The 15,955-nt window shown below is 39.8% G+C and overlaps 2 protein-coding genes across 4 annotated transcripts; both read left to right on the forward strand.

The window, feature by feature from the left end:
• The first annotated feature begins 1,553 nt into the window (after positions 1-1,553).
• On the forward strand, positions 1,554-2,627 carry fam110c (family with sequence similarity 110 member C). Its single transcript, XM_061092015.1, has one exon. It carries the CDS (start codon positions 1,656-1,658, stop codon positions 2,601-2,603), a length of 948 nt encoding a protein of 315 aa, XP_060947998.1. The 5' UTR covers positions 1,554-1,655; the 3' UTR covers positions 2,604-2,627.
• A 3,165-nt stretch (positions 2,628-5,792) lies between these two features.
• On the forward strand, positions 5,793-15,131 carry fbxo25 (F-box protein 25). Of its 3 annotated transcripts, XM_061091439.1 has the most exons (11): positions 5,793-5,852; positions 6,697-6,902; positions 8,691-8,794; positions 10,620-10,669; positions 10,776-10,868; positions 10,966-11,059; positions 11,494-11,678; positions 11,964-12,146; positions 12,455-12,598; positions 13,553-13,579; positions 14,243-15,131. In XM_061091439.1, the coding sequence occupies exons 2-11, from the start codon at positions 6,775-6,777 to the stop codon at positions 14,330-14,332; spliced, it is 1,098 nt and encodes a 365-aa protein (XP_060947422.1). In that variant the 5' UTR covers positions 5,793-5,852; positions 6,697-6,774; the 3' UTR covers positions 14,333-15,131. The 3 variants fall into 3 exon arrangements, with proteins under 3 accessions (XP_060947422.1, XP_060947423.1, XP_060947421.1); XM_061091440.1 differs by lacking the exon at positions 13,553-13,579; XM_061091438.1 differs by lacking the exon at positions 14,243-15,131 and having other exon boundaries at positions 13,553-13,745.
• The last annotated feature ends 824 nt before the right edge of the window (positions 15,132-15,955 follow it).

The following is a 15,955-nucleotide window of genomic DNA, read 5'->3' on the forward strand; positions in this document are numbered from 1 at the left end:
GATTAACACTGTTGCTGCCTTCTCTCTTTGAAAACACACGTACACACAAAACCCAACTGGCATAACGCCATCCAAATGACTAGGTAATGCTGTAGTCACTTCCAATGTTGTTAATTAGGGAATAAATAAATAAAGTCCCATCCATAGGGGGCGATCATTGATATAAATCCATTGACATAGGAGGTGCTGTTCCAGAGGGAAAACACCTTATACCCATCATCTAGTGCAGGGGTGTCCATATTTGTTATATCAGAGTTTTCCATTCATTATAGCATGTTTATTTCCTTTCCCTGTCCACTATAATGGTCAAAACAGACTGAAGACATGATAGCTGCAAGTCATATAGTGTATAAACAAGGCAACGTCTTTCACTTCTCTCGAAAGCCTTCGCATCTTTGCACACTTCAAAAACAAATAGGCCGATATCTGAATTGTTCTTTCGTATTATTATGCACAGATGAAAAGAAGTCAATAGGCATCAGATACTAAAAACAGGATATTTAGTGAAAGCAGACCCACTTTTTAAGGACATAATCCAGCGTTTAATGGTTTAAGCTGACTGACGCACATCCAGAAATTGACTCAATTGACGCACAGACATTTTTCTGTGCAGATGCTCATAAATGTGTTTTGTGCACTATACCTGAAGAGCCCAAGAACACATTACACAATACAAAACTATTCAATTTTTGTTACTTTGTTGTTCGTTATTTTAACAAGCATGTGGGATGTGTTGGAATCTATGACGTATTAATAATGATATTAGTTCATGACCTGAAAACGTAAGTGCAGCGTTTTATGACTGATTTAAGGTTATACATTTTAGGATCGGATTAAACCTCATAATAAAGGCAGTGAATATTCATTCACGTTTCACCTTTAAGGACTGATAAGATAAGATAAGATTTATAGGGAAATTCACTCATTCCAGCAACAGATAGTGAAAATGAAGAAGACAAAAGAACATGTGAAAGTACATGATAGAATAAAATAGGCAAATGAAACAGAGAAAATATATTATACACCTTTTACCACAGATGGATATATTCTTGGTCAACAATGGATTATTTGAATATGGGCTTATTGTAAAAACCTATCAAAGGTTTTTCCTCTTTCACAACACTGCTTTAAATACTTTGCCTAAAAATAACTGTCGTTAACTGTTCCTGCCTTAACAGTCACCATGTGACACATCACACACTGTGGATGCTTTGAGGATGAATAGGCTGGGAGAAACATTTATTGTGCAACATTATGGGAAGTGTGCCAGTTTCTCGGGTAAATCATTTGCTAAAGAAGGTATAGACTTATTAGATAAAGCTGAATTTAATCCTGTATTGAGCAACAAGGATATTAAGTCCTCATTTCCTCCAGGAAAGAAGAGGGAAACACAAGGCAGCAGTGTCAGCTTGCATTACTCTCACTTGCTGATATCAGGTGTACTTTGAGCAGACTTGTGTTTGGTTGAAACTGGCCTTGCACAGGATGGGTGGGGTGGGGTGGTGTGTGTTTGCACAGACAAGGTGGAATCTGTTGTGATACGTGCTCGGGCAAGGACCGGGCTTGAATGGAATCTATTTTTTTCCCCCTACCGCCAACACTTGAGAGGCTGCACACCGGGGGACTCTGTGGGGATTTCTAAGTTAAATGTCACAATGGAGGCGACCAGTGACCCCACAAAGATCCTGGAGAAGGGTCCCGAGTACCTTCGAAAGCAAATGGAGCTGGAGGGGGACACCAGAGGACACATGAGCGCAGTGGAGAGGCTGGCTGCGAGCAAACCCAAGTATGTGAAGAGCCAGCAGGTGGTCAACTCCATCCAGGAGCCTGCGATCAGCCTGGGGTCAGCCTCGGTGAGCAGCGGGGGGTCGTCCACCCGGAGCTCGAACCGGGGAAGGAATGTTCTCGCAGTGGGGGGTGCTGGGAAGAGCTGCTCACCGGGGCAGGTACGGCGCACCAGCTCCAAAAAGCGCCCGGACTCTCTCCTGCTCTACCGGCAGAAATGTGAGCTCCTGGGGGGTGCAGCCAAAGACAGGAAACACCGTAAGCTGCTGGCGAACAACACTGTGAATAAAAATGTCCCGTTACTCAAGGAGTGTGAGTCTGAGGGAGATAAGCAACCGGGCGCTGCCACACCTGAGGAGCGAGCTCAGCCGTGCAGGAGGAGGAGCAGGAGGGTCGAGTCCGGGACAAGGGGGACAGCGGGTCTCCTCACTGTCCCCGAGGCGGAGAGGAGACCCGGCAGGGCCGTGGGTCGATCCCACTCGGACATCAGCTCCAGGTACTCCAAGAACTTCGCGGATTTCGACGCTTTCTTCATGTACTGCGGCCTGGACGGAGACATGGTCGAGTCCCTGGGACGGGAGAACTTCTCTGCGCGCTCGGAGGACATCGCGATCAAGTTCCGCAGCGTGAGTGTGTCCACCACGGAGGGAGGTTTCTCCAGGAACAGCGGGGACAGCGACGGGCTGCTGCAGGTGGAGCTGCACGACCACATCCGCCAGGGCACGTCGGTGATCGAGCGCAACGCACGGATTATCAAGTGGCTGTACAGCTGCAAGAACGCCAAAGACACTGGGAAGAAGTTACGAGACCTTAACTGAGATGTTGCTTTCCTCCTGCAGTGGCACATGCATGTCTTCCTGTGCAGATAACACCTTTAAATGTGTGTGTGTGTGTGTGTGTGTGTGTGTGTGTGTGTGTGTGTGTGTGTGTGTGTGCGCGTGCGTGTGTGTGTGTGTGTGTGTGCATGAAAACACACAGCTACTAACAATCTATATCTTGAAAGTGTTTGTTTTCGTGTTCTTTAGATTGTAAACCAGGTACATTTTTCTGAGTCAGAGGGCGTTTCTGTGTCAAAGGTCAAGACTTTCGGATTTTTATCAGAAGTTCATGAGCAGCTTTGGTGGAATTAAACTCTTCTTCGTGAGCGGAGGATAACAAACATGATAAACATTATACACATCTGAGGTAGATCAATTATGTGTTATGCCTCATCACTGTGTTTGAACAATGCATAAGCATTATATCAATATTTATTGGACTTCTGTTATGTTGCTATTGATGAAAATTATATTGCATCGATAATCAATAAGATTTTTTGCCCACATTAGCACACACACACAAACACAAACACAAACACACACACACCATGGCATTCAAATTCAGATTAGTTTCCAATTTCTCTGATACCAAGATCAAAATTGGCAAACTAATCGTGCTCTCACAATGGGACTTGTCACAATATGGCAATCCAAAAACATTATAGCAATGCCTTATACCTGATCTGTAAAGAATTCCTTTTGTCACTAAGTATTTTGTTATTTGTTCCAATTTATAATCCCTCAATAAACCCAATTTAAAGGGCCTACAGGGTGATTTCAGTAAATCCAAAAGATAATGGCTTAGAGTTCATGTTGTGGCATTGAGATTCTTGCAAGAAACATTCCATAATGTCTAATACTCATTAGTTATATTCCTCAGCAGGGCCTGAAAGTAGCCTTACATAAAAACGTATCATATGCATGCAGACACACACACACAGCTTCGTATTAAAAATGTCAATAAGGCAGCTGTTGTAGAGGCCAAGTGTTTCTGGTCAATCGTTACATTTAGTTACATTCAGACCAGAAGGATTTGTAAGATGTTGTTATTTTCCAGCCCCTGAATCAGTTGTTTCGTGGGTCCTGTGTGGGAGGAGAGGAATGTCCCCTATAATCTGAGGGGTTTATGTCCACTGACCCGTTTAACTCTATCTCCGTCTCACGCCAGATCTCTGCCTGGTTTCATCTCCTCACCACAGTCTGTCTGTTTCTGCCTTTTGGCCCAACTTCCTTTGACCAATCAAAGCTCACAGGGTGTACAAGAGGAGAGGGGGGGAAAGCAAAGGCCAGATTCATGATGATTTCTTGTTTTAAAAGAATTACCACTCACACTGTTTCTCTCTCGCACATGGAGAAAACAAACAGCACTCAGATGGGCTATGGTGTAGGTTGTAGACACACCTTTCACTCCCCCATAAGCCTGAAGGACTGCGTCACTCAAAGACGAGCTGTGTCTTGTCTTCTCTGCTCCTCTTTTCCAGAACTCAAAGTGGCTTATTATTCAGTTTTATGATGCAGTTACAAAAATGTTACGTCTCATTTGTATCTGAATGCGATAAGTGACTGAAAATATATACTCTGACTGCTTGCATTGCTTATATCTTCTTTCATCAGGATTTTGATGTTAAAAATGTAACTCTGCTCTCAGACAAATTCATCATTGACTGAAATAACAACAATAACTGAAATGTCCTTTACCCAAAGCATGCAGGATAACAGCAAATTTGTTTGATCTTGTTTTATATTGAAGTTCTATAAAGTTGATAAAAGTTAATCATTGCATAACTTTATTTAAGGAAACAATGTTGGATAGTTTGTGCTCATATCGTTCGTCTCCATTTTGCCTTATGAAGTTCTAATAGCCTTGAAATGTTTATGTGTTTCAAATTATTTGTTTTATCAATTGAAAGGAAATATGTCTAAAATATTTGAATGTCCCAGCAGACGTGAAAACTTTTTGAATTTCCTGTACATGGCCTAAAGGGGGCAGTATTTAACAACAAGATTGAATCCAAGTTTGCAAAGTTTGCACTCAGGCTTCGGCGGTGTAGTTCAGAGAAGAGCTTAGGTTGATCTTGATACAAGATGATCTTGTATTCTGTCCAATTTACAGAAGTTACCTGGTAACTGGAGTTGCCAGTCATTAGCTGTCGATACTTCACAATCACAAAACAATAGGTGTATCAATATTTGACAGTTACATTCAGTTTTTACATTAGTCATGGCCCGTCATATCAAAACTGGGTTAGGGTTAGCTTATCGGATTTTTTATTATTATTATTATTATCTACCTCAAACATCTCAAAAAATCTAATGGTGATGTGTATAATACCAACGAGAGATTATAACAGCCTCTACTTACCATTGTAACAACGACAATCATATATAATTGTAGATAGATAGATAGATAGATAGATAGATAGATAGATAGATAGATAGATAGATAGATAGATAGATAGATAGATAGATAGATAGATAGATAGATAGATAGATAGATAGATAGATAGATAGATAGATAGATAGATAGATAGATAGATAGATAGATAGATAGATAGATAGATAGATAGATAGATAGATAGATAGATAGATAGATAGATAGATAGATAGATAGATAGATAGATAGATAGATAGATAGATAGATAGATAGATAGATAAAACCCAAACTGTTAGCCCTAAACAATTATTGTGCTACAGCAGCATGTCAAGGACTTTGCATATAGAGCGAAGTAGCAATAAAACAGGTACGAATAATTAAAATAACTCAAAATATAATTTAACATAAAATGTACAAAAAACTGGTCATACTCACTCAATAAATGAAACATACAAACATACAAATAAAGTACTAGAGTACACGATATAATATATGTATAGTATATACATAAATATTTCATTAGTACTAGTATTAGGGGTAGAAGTATATGTATTACAGTTCCCATCCCCCATCTCCAAATCAAAACACAAGTACATGTGCGCAGTCCTCTGTCACGTGCAGGAAAAAGCCCCAACAGAAAAGAAGGGGATAAAAAAAATCGACGTACGCAACGTGACTGACAGTCTCCGTCGAGCAATGAGCAGCGGGACATCGGGTAGCAACAAGATAAACGCCGTGCTCTCGTCCAATCAGAGACGAGCAGGGGGGCGTGGACGTATCCCACTTCACTGTGTTTACTTCCGTCAATATCTGGATGAGAGCAGCAGCAGAGGAGGAGGAAGAGCTCAGAATAAAACAGACGAGCAACTGCCGAGGTCTGTTTAACGTCTTTATTCTCAACCAACACGTGGACCACAGCATGTTTTCTGTTTATTTCCTGTCTTCCCGTCGTGGTTTTATGCTCAGAGTCGACGAACAGCTTTGTCTCCACTTGATTTTGTAACACTTTTTATATCGTTGATATTTTGCTAACACTGTTGTTATGCAAAGACAAATGCGTCACAGTTGTTACCACTTGTGTTATTACCCGGTTATTACTGCAGTTTTGCGTGACAGGATGCATATAGATGGATTAACTCATGTTGTCAGACTGTAAACAAACATTGAGGATGAGTATTTTTAATGTCATGAGGAAATGTAAATACATGATTTTGTTGTGTTGAAATATTTTTGCCTTAAATTGTAAATACATATTGTATTTTTTATTGCATTTATGCATTATATAGTTGAGCACATAGATAGATAGATAGATAGATAGATAGATAGATAGATAGATAGATAGATAGATAGATAGATAGATAGATAGATAGATAGATAGATAGATTTGAACATCCTAGACGGTGCAATTTAAAACCTTGTGCAGATACAAGTTTTCAATGTCAAATGTCAGCTGACAGAGATCTGCAAATCTGATGTACATTTTCCTTTTGAGTTTAGATGTGAATAATGAATTTTACAATGAGGGATACACTGAGAGACTTTTATACTATTTAGAATATTGAAGAGTTGAATCTCAAATTTTATTTTGGTATTTGAAGATATTCAGAACTCTTTGCTTTCTTCAATTCAGGCATTCACTTGCTTATATGTTTGAAAATCAATATGGCCTTTCTCTGCTTCTACTGAAGAGCAGTTAGTAACATCTGCTCTACTCCCCAGGTGTTTGGAGTGGCAGCGACATTTTCTGCTAATTGTCGCCCCCGCCATCCCCCCACCCCTATACCTCCTGCAGCAGAAATGCCTTTCTTGGGAAAGGACTGGAGGTCACCGGGCTTGTGCTGGACAAAGACAGAGCACGGCTGGAAGAGGCTCATATACTATGGAAACGAGCTGGAGGATAACAACAGAGACATAGACTTGAAAGAGTAAGATCATAACTAAATCCTTTCTTAATGATCCAAGGCCCACAACCCTTAAATTCAACCAAGCTTCACTAAATTACACACAATCATAGATATCCCACACCTCATCCTTCAATCAAGTTTCGTGGTAATCTGCATGTAGTTTTTGTGTAATGCTGCTAACTAACAGACAAACTAATGTCAAAGATAACACAACCCTGAAAAGAGGAGGTGATAACAATCTTTATAGCCTCATCCTCTGTTAAGAAGAGGACTAAGCCACACTTTGATGTGCCCATGTTGGTTGGAGCACCACAACGACGCATTGATACACAATGGCTCATTGTGTGTGTAAGAACCATAGCTGTTGATATATAGCAACACACCAGGCTGGTATTAATACGGTTTAGGGTGGTTTCTGAGCACCAGTTGGTGATATCTCCTCTGACCCAGTCTCGACCTTTTCTCTTGATTAGTACCTCACAGTATCACACGAGTCTGTGAGCAGTCTTTTTTAATAAAAGGTCACGGCTGCACACAGTAACCAGTGACATCATCCTCTTCTCATTGGCCGCTCTCCAAATGAAGAGTCACCCAGAGTGGCCAGTGACATCATGCAGCGAGCGGTGGTACGTCTGGCAGACCAGCACACGTGGCACAGAAAGAAAGAGGAGCATTATGGTCTGTGCTGACATGGTACGCAGTGACACAGGAACAGTTTAGATGACAGCAATCCTCTAAAGGCCAGCAAACCTCTGCCACCTCTGTTATCATTCAAGTGACTGGAAGGGGCTGCGAACGTCTGTTGACATATTATTAATCTGACACCCTCTTGATAACTTAATAAAGCGCATAATAAAAGTTGCTCGGATGCATCTGTGTGCAGCGCAGTGAATAAGAGAAGTGAAACAGCCGAGCGTCTGCCCTGACTTTGTGTTTGTTTTCTCCCTTGTTCACGTTGAGTTCCTTCATAAGCTTGTGTATTTCAGGATATAGTTTAAATATCCACAGATCCGCCTGTACCTTCGTGCCGTGAGGTTTTCTTTTCTCGGCTCTTGGGAGGATGCTGCCGCTCCTCGTGCAACCTGTCACTCCTCACTTTTAATTAACTGCGACAGATTACTGTGCTTCCATGTGTCGGTGTGTGCAACTGGATAAATGGATAGAGACGAGGGATTACCATCGAGCTCGATCACCCCGATCAGATGAAATCGCCGTCGGACCAGCAAAGCCATGTTGTCATGATGCGGAAGAAGGAACAGCTGTTAACTTTCTTTAAAAATATTAAAACACTGACCAAAAAGGAGACGTTCTCTACCTTTATTGGACCTTAACAATGACATTTTAGGGACGTTTCAGTCCTGATTATATCAAGGACCAAATATTTATAGACACTAATCATGCAAATAATGACCTCTGCCAAGGAAGTTAGGTTTTCATCAGCTAAGTTTGTTAGTTAGCAGAATTACGTAAAATCTACTGGACGATTATTACAATGAAACTTGATGGAAGGTTTTTGTTCCACTTTCTTCAACATGTTTTTCAACATTTTTGTGACTTTATTTGAACATCTTGGTTCGTCTTGCTCCACTTTTTACCACCTGATCACAGTGTGTCCATTAATAATGGATGAAGCACATTGTTTTGGCCGTACTAACCTGCTCACCTCAAACCAGAGTTGCTCTAGGGCACTGCAGCAGAGCACATTCTTAACAGTGGTTTGTAATTTGCACAGTTTTTTTAAGGTTTACTGGTCACACTACAGTGCAGTGTTATTAACAAATTCCTCCTGTGCTTCCTCTTTCCAAACAGGCTCTGCATTGACAGCAAAGAAAATCTGTTTGTCGGGGACGTGTGTGAGCTCCCCACAACCAAGAGGAAAAAGGACCTTGACAACAACAACACCAGATCTCAGTGTGAGTTTGCAGTAGTCACAAGTCATAAGTGCAGTGAAGCGACCACCTAGTGAACGTGAGATTATGATAATGAAGTTCACAGTGTCACATGTGATGCCTCTTCCCGAATATTACATATGAATCGTATGTTTTGGAGTGTGCTTACACTACTTCAATATTTGTGTTTCAATAGCAGATCATTCAACCGTTGTAAAGACAGAGCCGGTGGGAAATGTTGCTTAGGACTGAAATATTCCACCCATGACGTTTTGTCCATAAATGGAACTCTGAAGCCTGTTTTTGTACAGATCACAGAAAATGCTTCTTCACATCTGAGAGTCAGTGACACAGAGTGAGGAGGAGGCAAATAAACACTGTGTAGCATAAGTGCTGAGTTACTTTCTACTTCTACTCTAATACATTCTTTATACAGCTATATTATTTTTTTCAAATGTTACTATTTGTTTTCACTAAAATAAGCATTTAAAATATAAAAATTCTAATGATTTAAAGTACTCTGAAGATTATAAACTAGTTCAAATGAGCTCTACCTTGACCAACTACAAAATTGAACTACTGCTAAGGTATTAGTAATACTAATACAAAAGTATAATATATATAATATATTATTCATCAACTTTATTTCTAAAGGGCTTTTCAAAACCAGAGTGACAAGTTGCTTTACAAAATAAAATATAAATGCAAAGATATCAAATCATAGAAAGCCCAGGTCATACTCAGCACTGCAATAAGATAAAACAGAAAAAGAACAACGTTAAAATAAAATATAAAAACCATAACAATCAAAAGGTTAGCTATGAAAAAACTACTGTTTGTGCTGCTCTGATGTTGAGGGGAATTCATTCCACAGGAGCTAAAACCCAGAAAAGATGGCAAACATTAGTATTCACCATTAGTATTCACCTACTATGAGTAGGTGAATACATCATTTATCTTCCTCCATAAAACACCCTCAGATTAGATGATTCAAAATAATGGAAAATAGACAATGTTCCTGATTATCCTTGGACACATCTGCAGGAGACACTGTAGGTGGTTAAAACCTTCTACAGTCTGCAGGTGTGCTTAATCCCTGTAGGGCTGTGGACTGTAGAGGATGTGACCATCTCTCAACAGCACCCGAGGGTCTTCTCAGCTTCAAAGTAGTCCGACAAGTCAAACTGGTTTAAATAAAAAACACATTTTACATTTCTGCTTTTTCTTTGTCCACTTCCACCCTCTCTCAACTAGGTCACCCAGTGTCCTCATCCCATCTAATGCACATATTGAAAGACTTTCTTTTTAATGTAGGCTTGCAAAACAAAAACCCGAAGCATCATTTGTGATTATCTAAAATGATGTTCTAGTTTATTTTTACTTGAGGACAGGTAAACTAAAGCAGAGTTGTCCACCTGGGAATCCAGGGGATGCTAAATGTCATGCACATGTTATTACGATCAGTCGCGCTCTCAAAACACAGTCCATGTGTCTGTTTCAACCTTGCAGCTGTACTCCATTGACTTTAATCCGAACAGACAGTTGCAGTTTAAAGAGGTGGAATACTATAAACATGCCCTCAATCCAATATTGAGGCCTTATTAGAAAAAATATCACTAATCGTTTAATTATAGGCTTAAAGAAGGCCCCCATGTTTTCATTTTTGTTCCAGCTGTGAACAGAAAGTCTACAACAGTCTTGTATCTTCTGCAAGGTTATTGGAAAGTATTGTATTAGATTGCACAGGTGCTTGTCACTTGTATCCACTCAATTTACAGCATCTACATGTGCATGTTAACCGATGACAAACTGACTCTGAGGAACAATGTGTGGTTTTTCTGTGTTTTAGTTGTTTACAGGGATAAATGGATCTATGTGCTGAGAGGGAACTCAAAGGAAGTGAGTTTTGGAGCACAATTTACACACAAAGGATTTATTTGCAGCAGTATTTCATAAATTACAAGTCTTTATCAAACTTTGCGTGTGTGTGTGTGTGTTTGTGCAGCGACATGAATACAGCACGCTCGGCGAAGCGTTAAACCGTCTAGACTTTTCCAGTGCCATCCAGGACCTGAGAAGATTCAACTATGTTACAAAAGTGAGCGACAACGATTCACAATTCCTTTTGATAATTTTGTTGTGAAAGTTGTGCAATGGACTCACCCTCTAACCGTCTTACTCTCTCTCACCCGCAGCTTTTTCAGCTAATAGCCAGGTCTCAGCTGCCTTCTCTGAGTGGAGCTGCCCAGAAAAACTATTTCAATATACTGGAGAAGATGGTACGAAAGGGTAAGAGGACCTGAGAAGAAGACTCCTTTTTTATTGATGTTGTCTGTGACAAACCACAAAACGTGGTTATGAGGTCATATTGCACAGTAGAGCGAAGAGAAGATCTAGACTGAGGTTCAGGCTGCCACATGTACATTTTTCATTTAGATTTAATAAATGCCCATAATATTTTACACTGTTTGGTCAGTTTTTTTGTACCTAAGATGACTCCATATTTGATAAGAACAGATAAGTTTCAGTAGTTTTCATCTGCAGAAACGTAAACAAGTTTGGAAATGAGTGAAACTTTAGAAAAGGAAATATGTTATTTTGTTATTTTTATAACTCAACATAACATCTTATTTTTGTTTGGCTTTTTGTGGCTGATCATACTTTCATTCCTGTATTCCTTCTTTTTTCTTTCATGTTTTCTTTTTCAAATTTGGTCCCTATAGTCCTTGAGGACCAGCACAATCCTCGCCTGGTCAAGGACCTGCTGCAGGACCTGCACATGACTCTGCAAAATTTGACCATGCATGTTGGCAGATGTGTCCTCGTGGGCAACGTCAACATCTGGTTGCGACGACTGGAGAACATTCTCAAGTGGCAGCAGCAGCTCGACAACCTGCAGATCCCCAAGGTAGAGAAGTGGGTTTTATACAGAATGTGTGCGCAACACAGACTGAATATAAATGTGGATGATGTGTCTCTACTTCCTTTCACTGTACGAAATTGAAATATCCCATATAATAAACCCATTTGACAGTTTTGAGGAGCAATGAAAAATATGTAGAGGGGGATGAATGGATAAAACTGCATCTTCAGTGGAAAACATCTATGTGGTGTTAAAAAATTCTTATTTTATTTGTATTAATTCTCTGTCGTGTATTGCCCAGCTCTGATCGGTGATTACTATTTCCCACAGCAATTGTGCACTGGCCGGTCATTCAACGACTTGCCCCTCCACATGCAGAATAAGATCTTTTACAACTTATCTGACGCATATGACATCATTAACCTGGGACAGGCCACACCCACTCTGCTCATGCTCAGTGAGAACCGGAGGCTGTGGAAGAGACTGTGCCACTTCCACTTCTCAGACAAACAGGTGAGAGGACAAGATTCACACCAGTTACCAGATTAATCATTTTAAAATCAGTGAAGTTAAGTTTGAATGTTTATAATCGTAGGAGAGCATGTTAACAGGTGGATGCCCCATCGGCCTGCTAAGTTGTACCTCTGTTGGCCTCTAGAGGGCAGGATGGCTACAGTACAGCCTATTTGGTCTCTCTCTCTCTCTCTCTCTCTCTCTCTCTCTCTCTCTCTCTCTCTCTCTCACACACAAACACACATCTTGTACACTCTATATCACACACTATATTTAATTCCTGTGTGTGTGTGTGCGTGTGCATGCAGTTCTGTCAGAGCTTGGTCCTGACCAAGAGTGACAACGTGGACTGGAAGCTGATGTACTTCATGCTGCAGAAACACTACCCCATGAACGAGCAATACGGCGACACCTTGCACTTCTGCAAACACTGTTGCATCCTTTTCTGGAAGGTAAATGGGAACATAAAATACACCCGCAACCACTTTCACACAGGGAACACTATATGACTAACTAGTGCTGTTCCTCTGACTGCAAGTAAAGTACAAATTGTTGATTACATCAAAGTTAACAATGCCTTTTACTTTGATCACCATTTAACGCTGTGAACACTTTTATGTAGATGTAATGTTCCAAAGGTCAAATAAATGACTGGTTTGACCTCAGTCACCCACGAGAGCTGATCTCGAACCAAATGTAGGACACAGGTCACATTTATTTAATTAAGAGCTTGAGTTGTGGGAGGAAGATTTGTAAGTGAACTAAGTCCTAGATTGAAATGTCACTGTTACTATAATATTCAATCCATGTCAGAGTTTTAGGGCCACTCAAATTTAAGATTTTAATTTTTCAAGAATAAAGTCAGAATATTACAAGAATAAAGTCTGGGAAAATATCCTAAGAGCAGCCTGTTGCCTGCGTCAAAATAAGGAATCAGGGAAATCTTGTTAAGTTATTCTTTAGTAATTAATCCTTTGGCTCATCAGCACCACATTATAAGTATCAGGACTTTGAAGAGATACTGTGTCTATTCTGTGTGTTTGAAGTTTCTCTAGAAACAATTTGATTGGTTCAAGATGTTGGATCCAGAGGCAGTAGAACTCCAATGAGCATCAGTTCTCCTGGCTGTTAATTTCCTAAAAATATGTTTTACTTTATTCTCGTATTACTACGCCTTTCTTCTCGATAACTTTATTTAATACTCAAAATGCCAGAATTGTTTCCTTCAAAATGGCCCTAATACTCTGCAGTACCAATCCTTATTTGTCCCCCTCTCGATGATGTACCACCCACAGTCTTGTTATCCTCCCGGCTTGTTCCTTATACTGTTTAACCTCTGCCCTCTCTACATCCCTCCTCTGGCTTGTCTCCCCCTCCTTCCCTGCTTCTCCCCCTAATTCCTTAAGGATCGCCACCTGACTTTGTTATTCAAGGTACTTTCTGTCCCATCATGCCTTTCTGTCTCTTCAGCCGACCGTTTGTCCCGTGTTTCTCCCAGTGAACCGACTGAGGGCTTATCTTTTCGCATGTGTTGAGATTTGTCTCGTTTTGCTTGATGTCATCATGTTTGCCTCGTGTTTAGTAAACAGTGTCATTCTGTCTGCTGTGCTGACTCTTTAATATTTCCTAACCACACTGTGTGTAATTATGTTCAGGACTGTGTTGCACCAGCTATCTTTAAAAACCACTGGCTTGTTTTAAACAATTGCTTCATAAAACTATGTTGCACCATTACACCCATAGGACAGCACAAAGATAACTTAGGTCACGTATACACCTTGTTAGGACTTTTGTTAATCAAATTAAATCAACTATTGTTAATCAGCTTAAGTTGTGATAGTAAAATAATATTAAAAAAGGTTTAAGGAAGTCAAGCAGTGTAGAATATTATGTTTGACTACCATTCTTTGGTAAATGTATGTGTTACATTTCTTTACTACAAGCATACATAGAAAAATAGGCGTTGTAGTATTCATGAAATTCAATCTACGTCACTAACAACTCCAGTGTCACACGTCGATGTGTTCTGTGTGCACAACATGAGCAGGCGCCTTCCTGCTTTCTGTGCTAACAATTGAGTGTCGACTCCGTTCCAGGACTGTGGCCACCCGTGCACTGCCACTGACCCGGACAGCTGCCTCATGCCCATCTCTCCTCAGCACTTTATCGACCTCTTCAGGTTTTAAACCCTCCGAAGTGCCCGTGGTCCCTCAGTCTCCAAACCTGAGTGTGTATACTTGACTTTTTTACAGAAAACAAAGGGCTTAAAATAAAAAGAAATCTCTTTTTTATGACGACAGTTACACGCACAAATGTTTCCCTAAGACAAAAGACAGGTCAAAGGTGTAAGTTTGTTGATTTTAAGAATTTTGGTGGTGACGGATGAAATATAAGAGAAAGTTTTTCCTGATAAATGTTTTGTCTTCTCGACAAAAGAGCTGCCCCTGATGGAAAAGGAGAAACTATTATGTACATTTAATTCCTATGTTGAATGGATTTATATGTAAAAGGGGTTGTAGCATGTTTATGTGAGTATTGATAGCTGATCTATAAAGTTTTTTGGGGGAGAGGGTTTTCTACATAGAAAAGATAATCATTTAAAGAGTGGCAGAATAAGACGCCTCATGTCGATGGTGCAATAACTGAATGTGTGTCGTGTGTGAGTCTCTGTTTACATACTGAACGTTGTCCTTTGTGAATTCTTGGTGAGTTCTGAGTAGACCTACATCAACATGAAAAGAAAATAACGTGAAACTAGCCGCGGAAATATTGATACAGCTTAACTACTTTTATCAAAACTGTCATAAAACTGTCCAATGTGGCAGACAGAAAATGTAAGATGTTATTTATGTTATTTTATATATGTATCCTTCCTCCAACTTTTGTAATATTCCTTGACTGTTCAATTTCCTTGTTGTGGTACTATCATGACTTTTATGGGAAGGGAATTAGGTCAAATAACAATTAAATATTTCTAAAATCCTGCTTCTTCTCTACTTTTTCTATTGGGGTGCTAGAAAATGTTTTTGTGTACTGGATAAAGATTTGATTTGCCCTCGTGGATACATTGTCCATAAAAATGTGTAAATATTGTTATTGAACACAGAAATGCCATTTATTTTAATGTTACATTTTAAATTTACCTCAAAGAGTGGATAAGAAGTTTAAACAAAATTAGAAAATAACAAGTGAGGAAAGTAGAGGCAGAAAGTGAGAATGCAGCTTTATTGAAGGATACAGGAATCCAGTGAGGTGAACCTACAGCTTTGTTGAAGTAGATTCCAGTATCAAACAAATTCAGTAAACAGCGACGAATGTTTTTTTAAAAAGTTTCTTATTCAGTTAAAAGAAACATTACATACTATAGCAGAAAGGAAATTACTCCTCATTGTCTCAGTCCTACACAATATACAGATTATTTAAGAGTGAACCAGCCTGTCTATAATGCACACTAACTGCAGCTCCCCCCGCTGGCGAAAGCGATGCAGCACAGGAATAAAGTGGGCTGCCTCACCTGCATCTGTGTGCGTTTTGTGATGAGCTCAACAGGTTTGTGCTCAGAGGAAGATCTGGTTTCAATTTACAGCAAAAACACATGATGTCATCTGACTGACCTCATGAAAAAAGTATTCAGCTTCATCATTAAAACATGTCTCGATCAATGATACACTGTAGGTTGCTTTCATTTTATTCTATAATATGATCAATATCAATTGATTAATTGATTGATCAAAATACTATGCATTGACAAAGTAACTATAAAAAAAGTTTATTTCAATGATGCAAGGCACTATATTTGTTTGCTTTTC

The sequence above is a fragment of the Limanda limanda genome, chromosome 18 (genome assembly GCF_963576545.1).
Source record: "Limanda limanda chromosome 18, fLimLim1.1, whole genome shotgun sequence".
In the NCBI taxonomy this organism is placed as follows: domain Eukaryota; kingdom Metazoa; phylum Chordata; class Actinopteri; order Pleuronectiformes; family Pleuronectidae; genus Limanda; species Limanda limanda.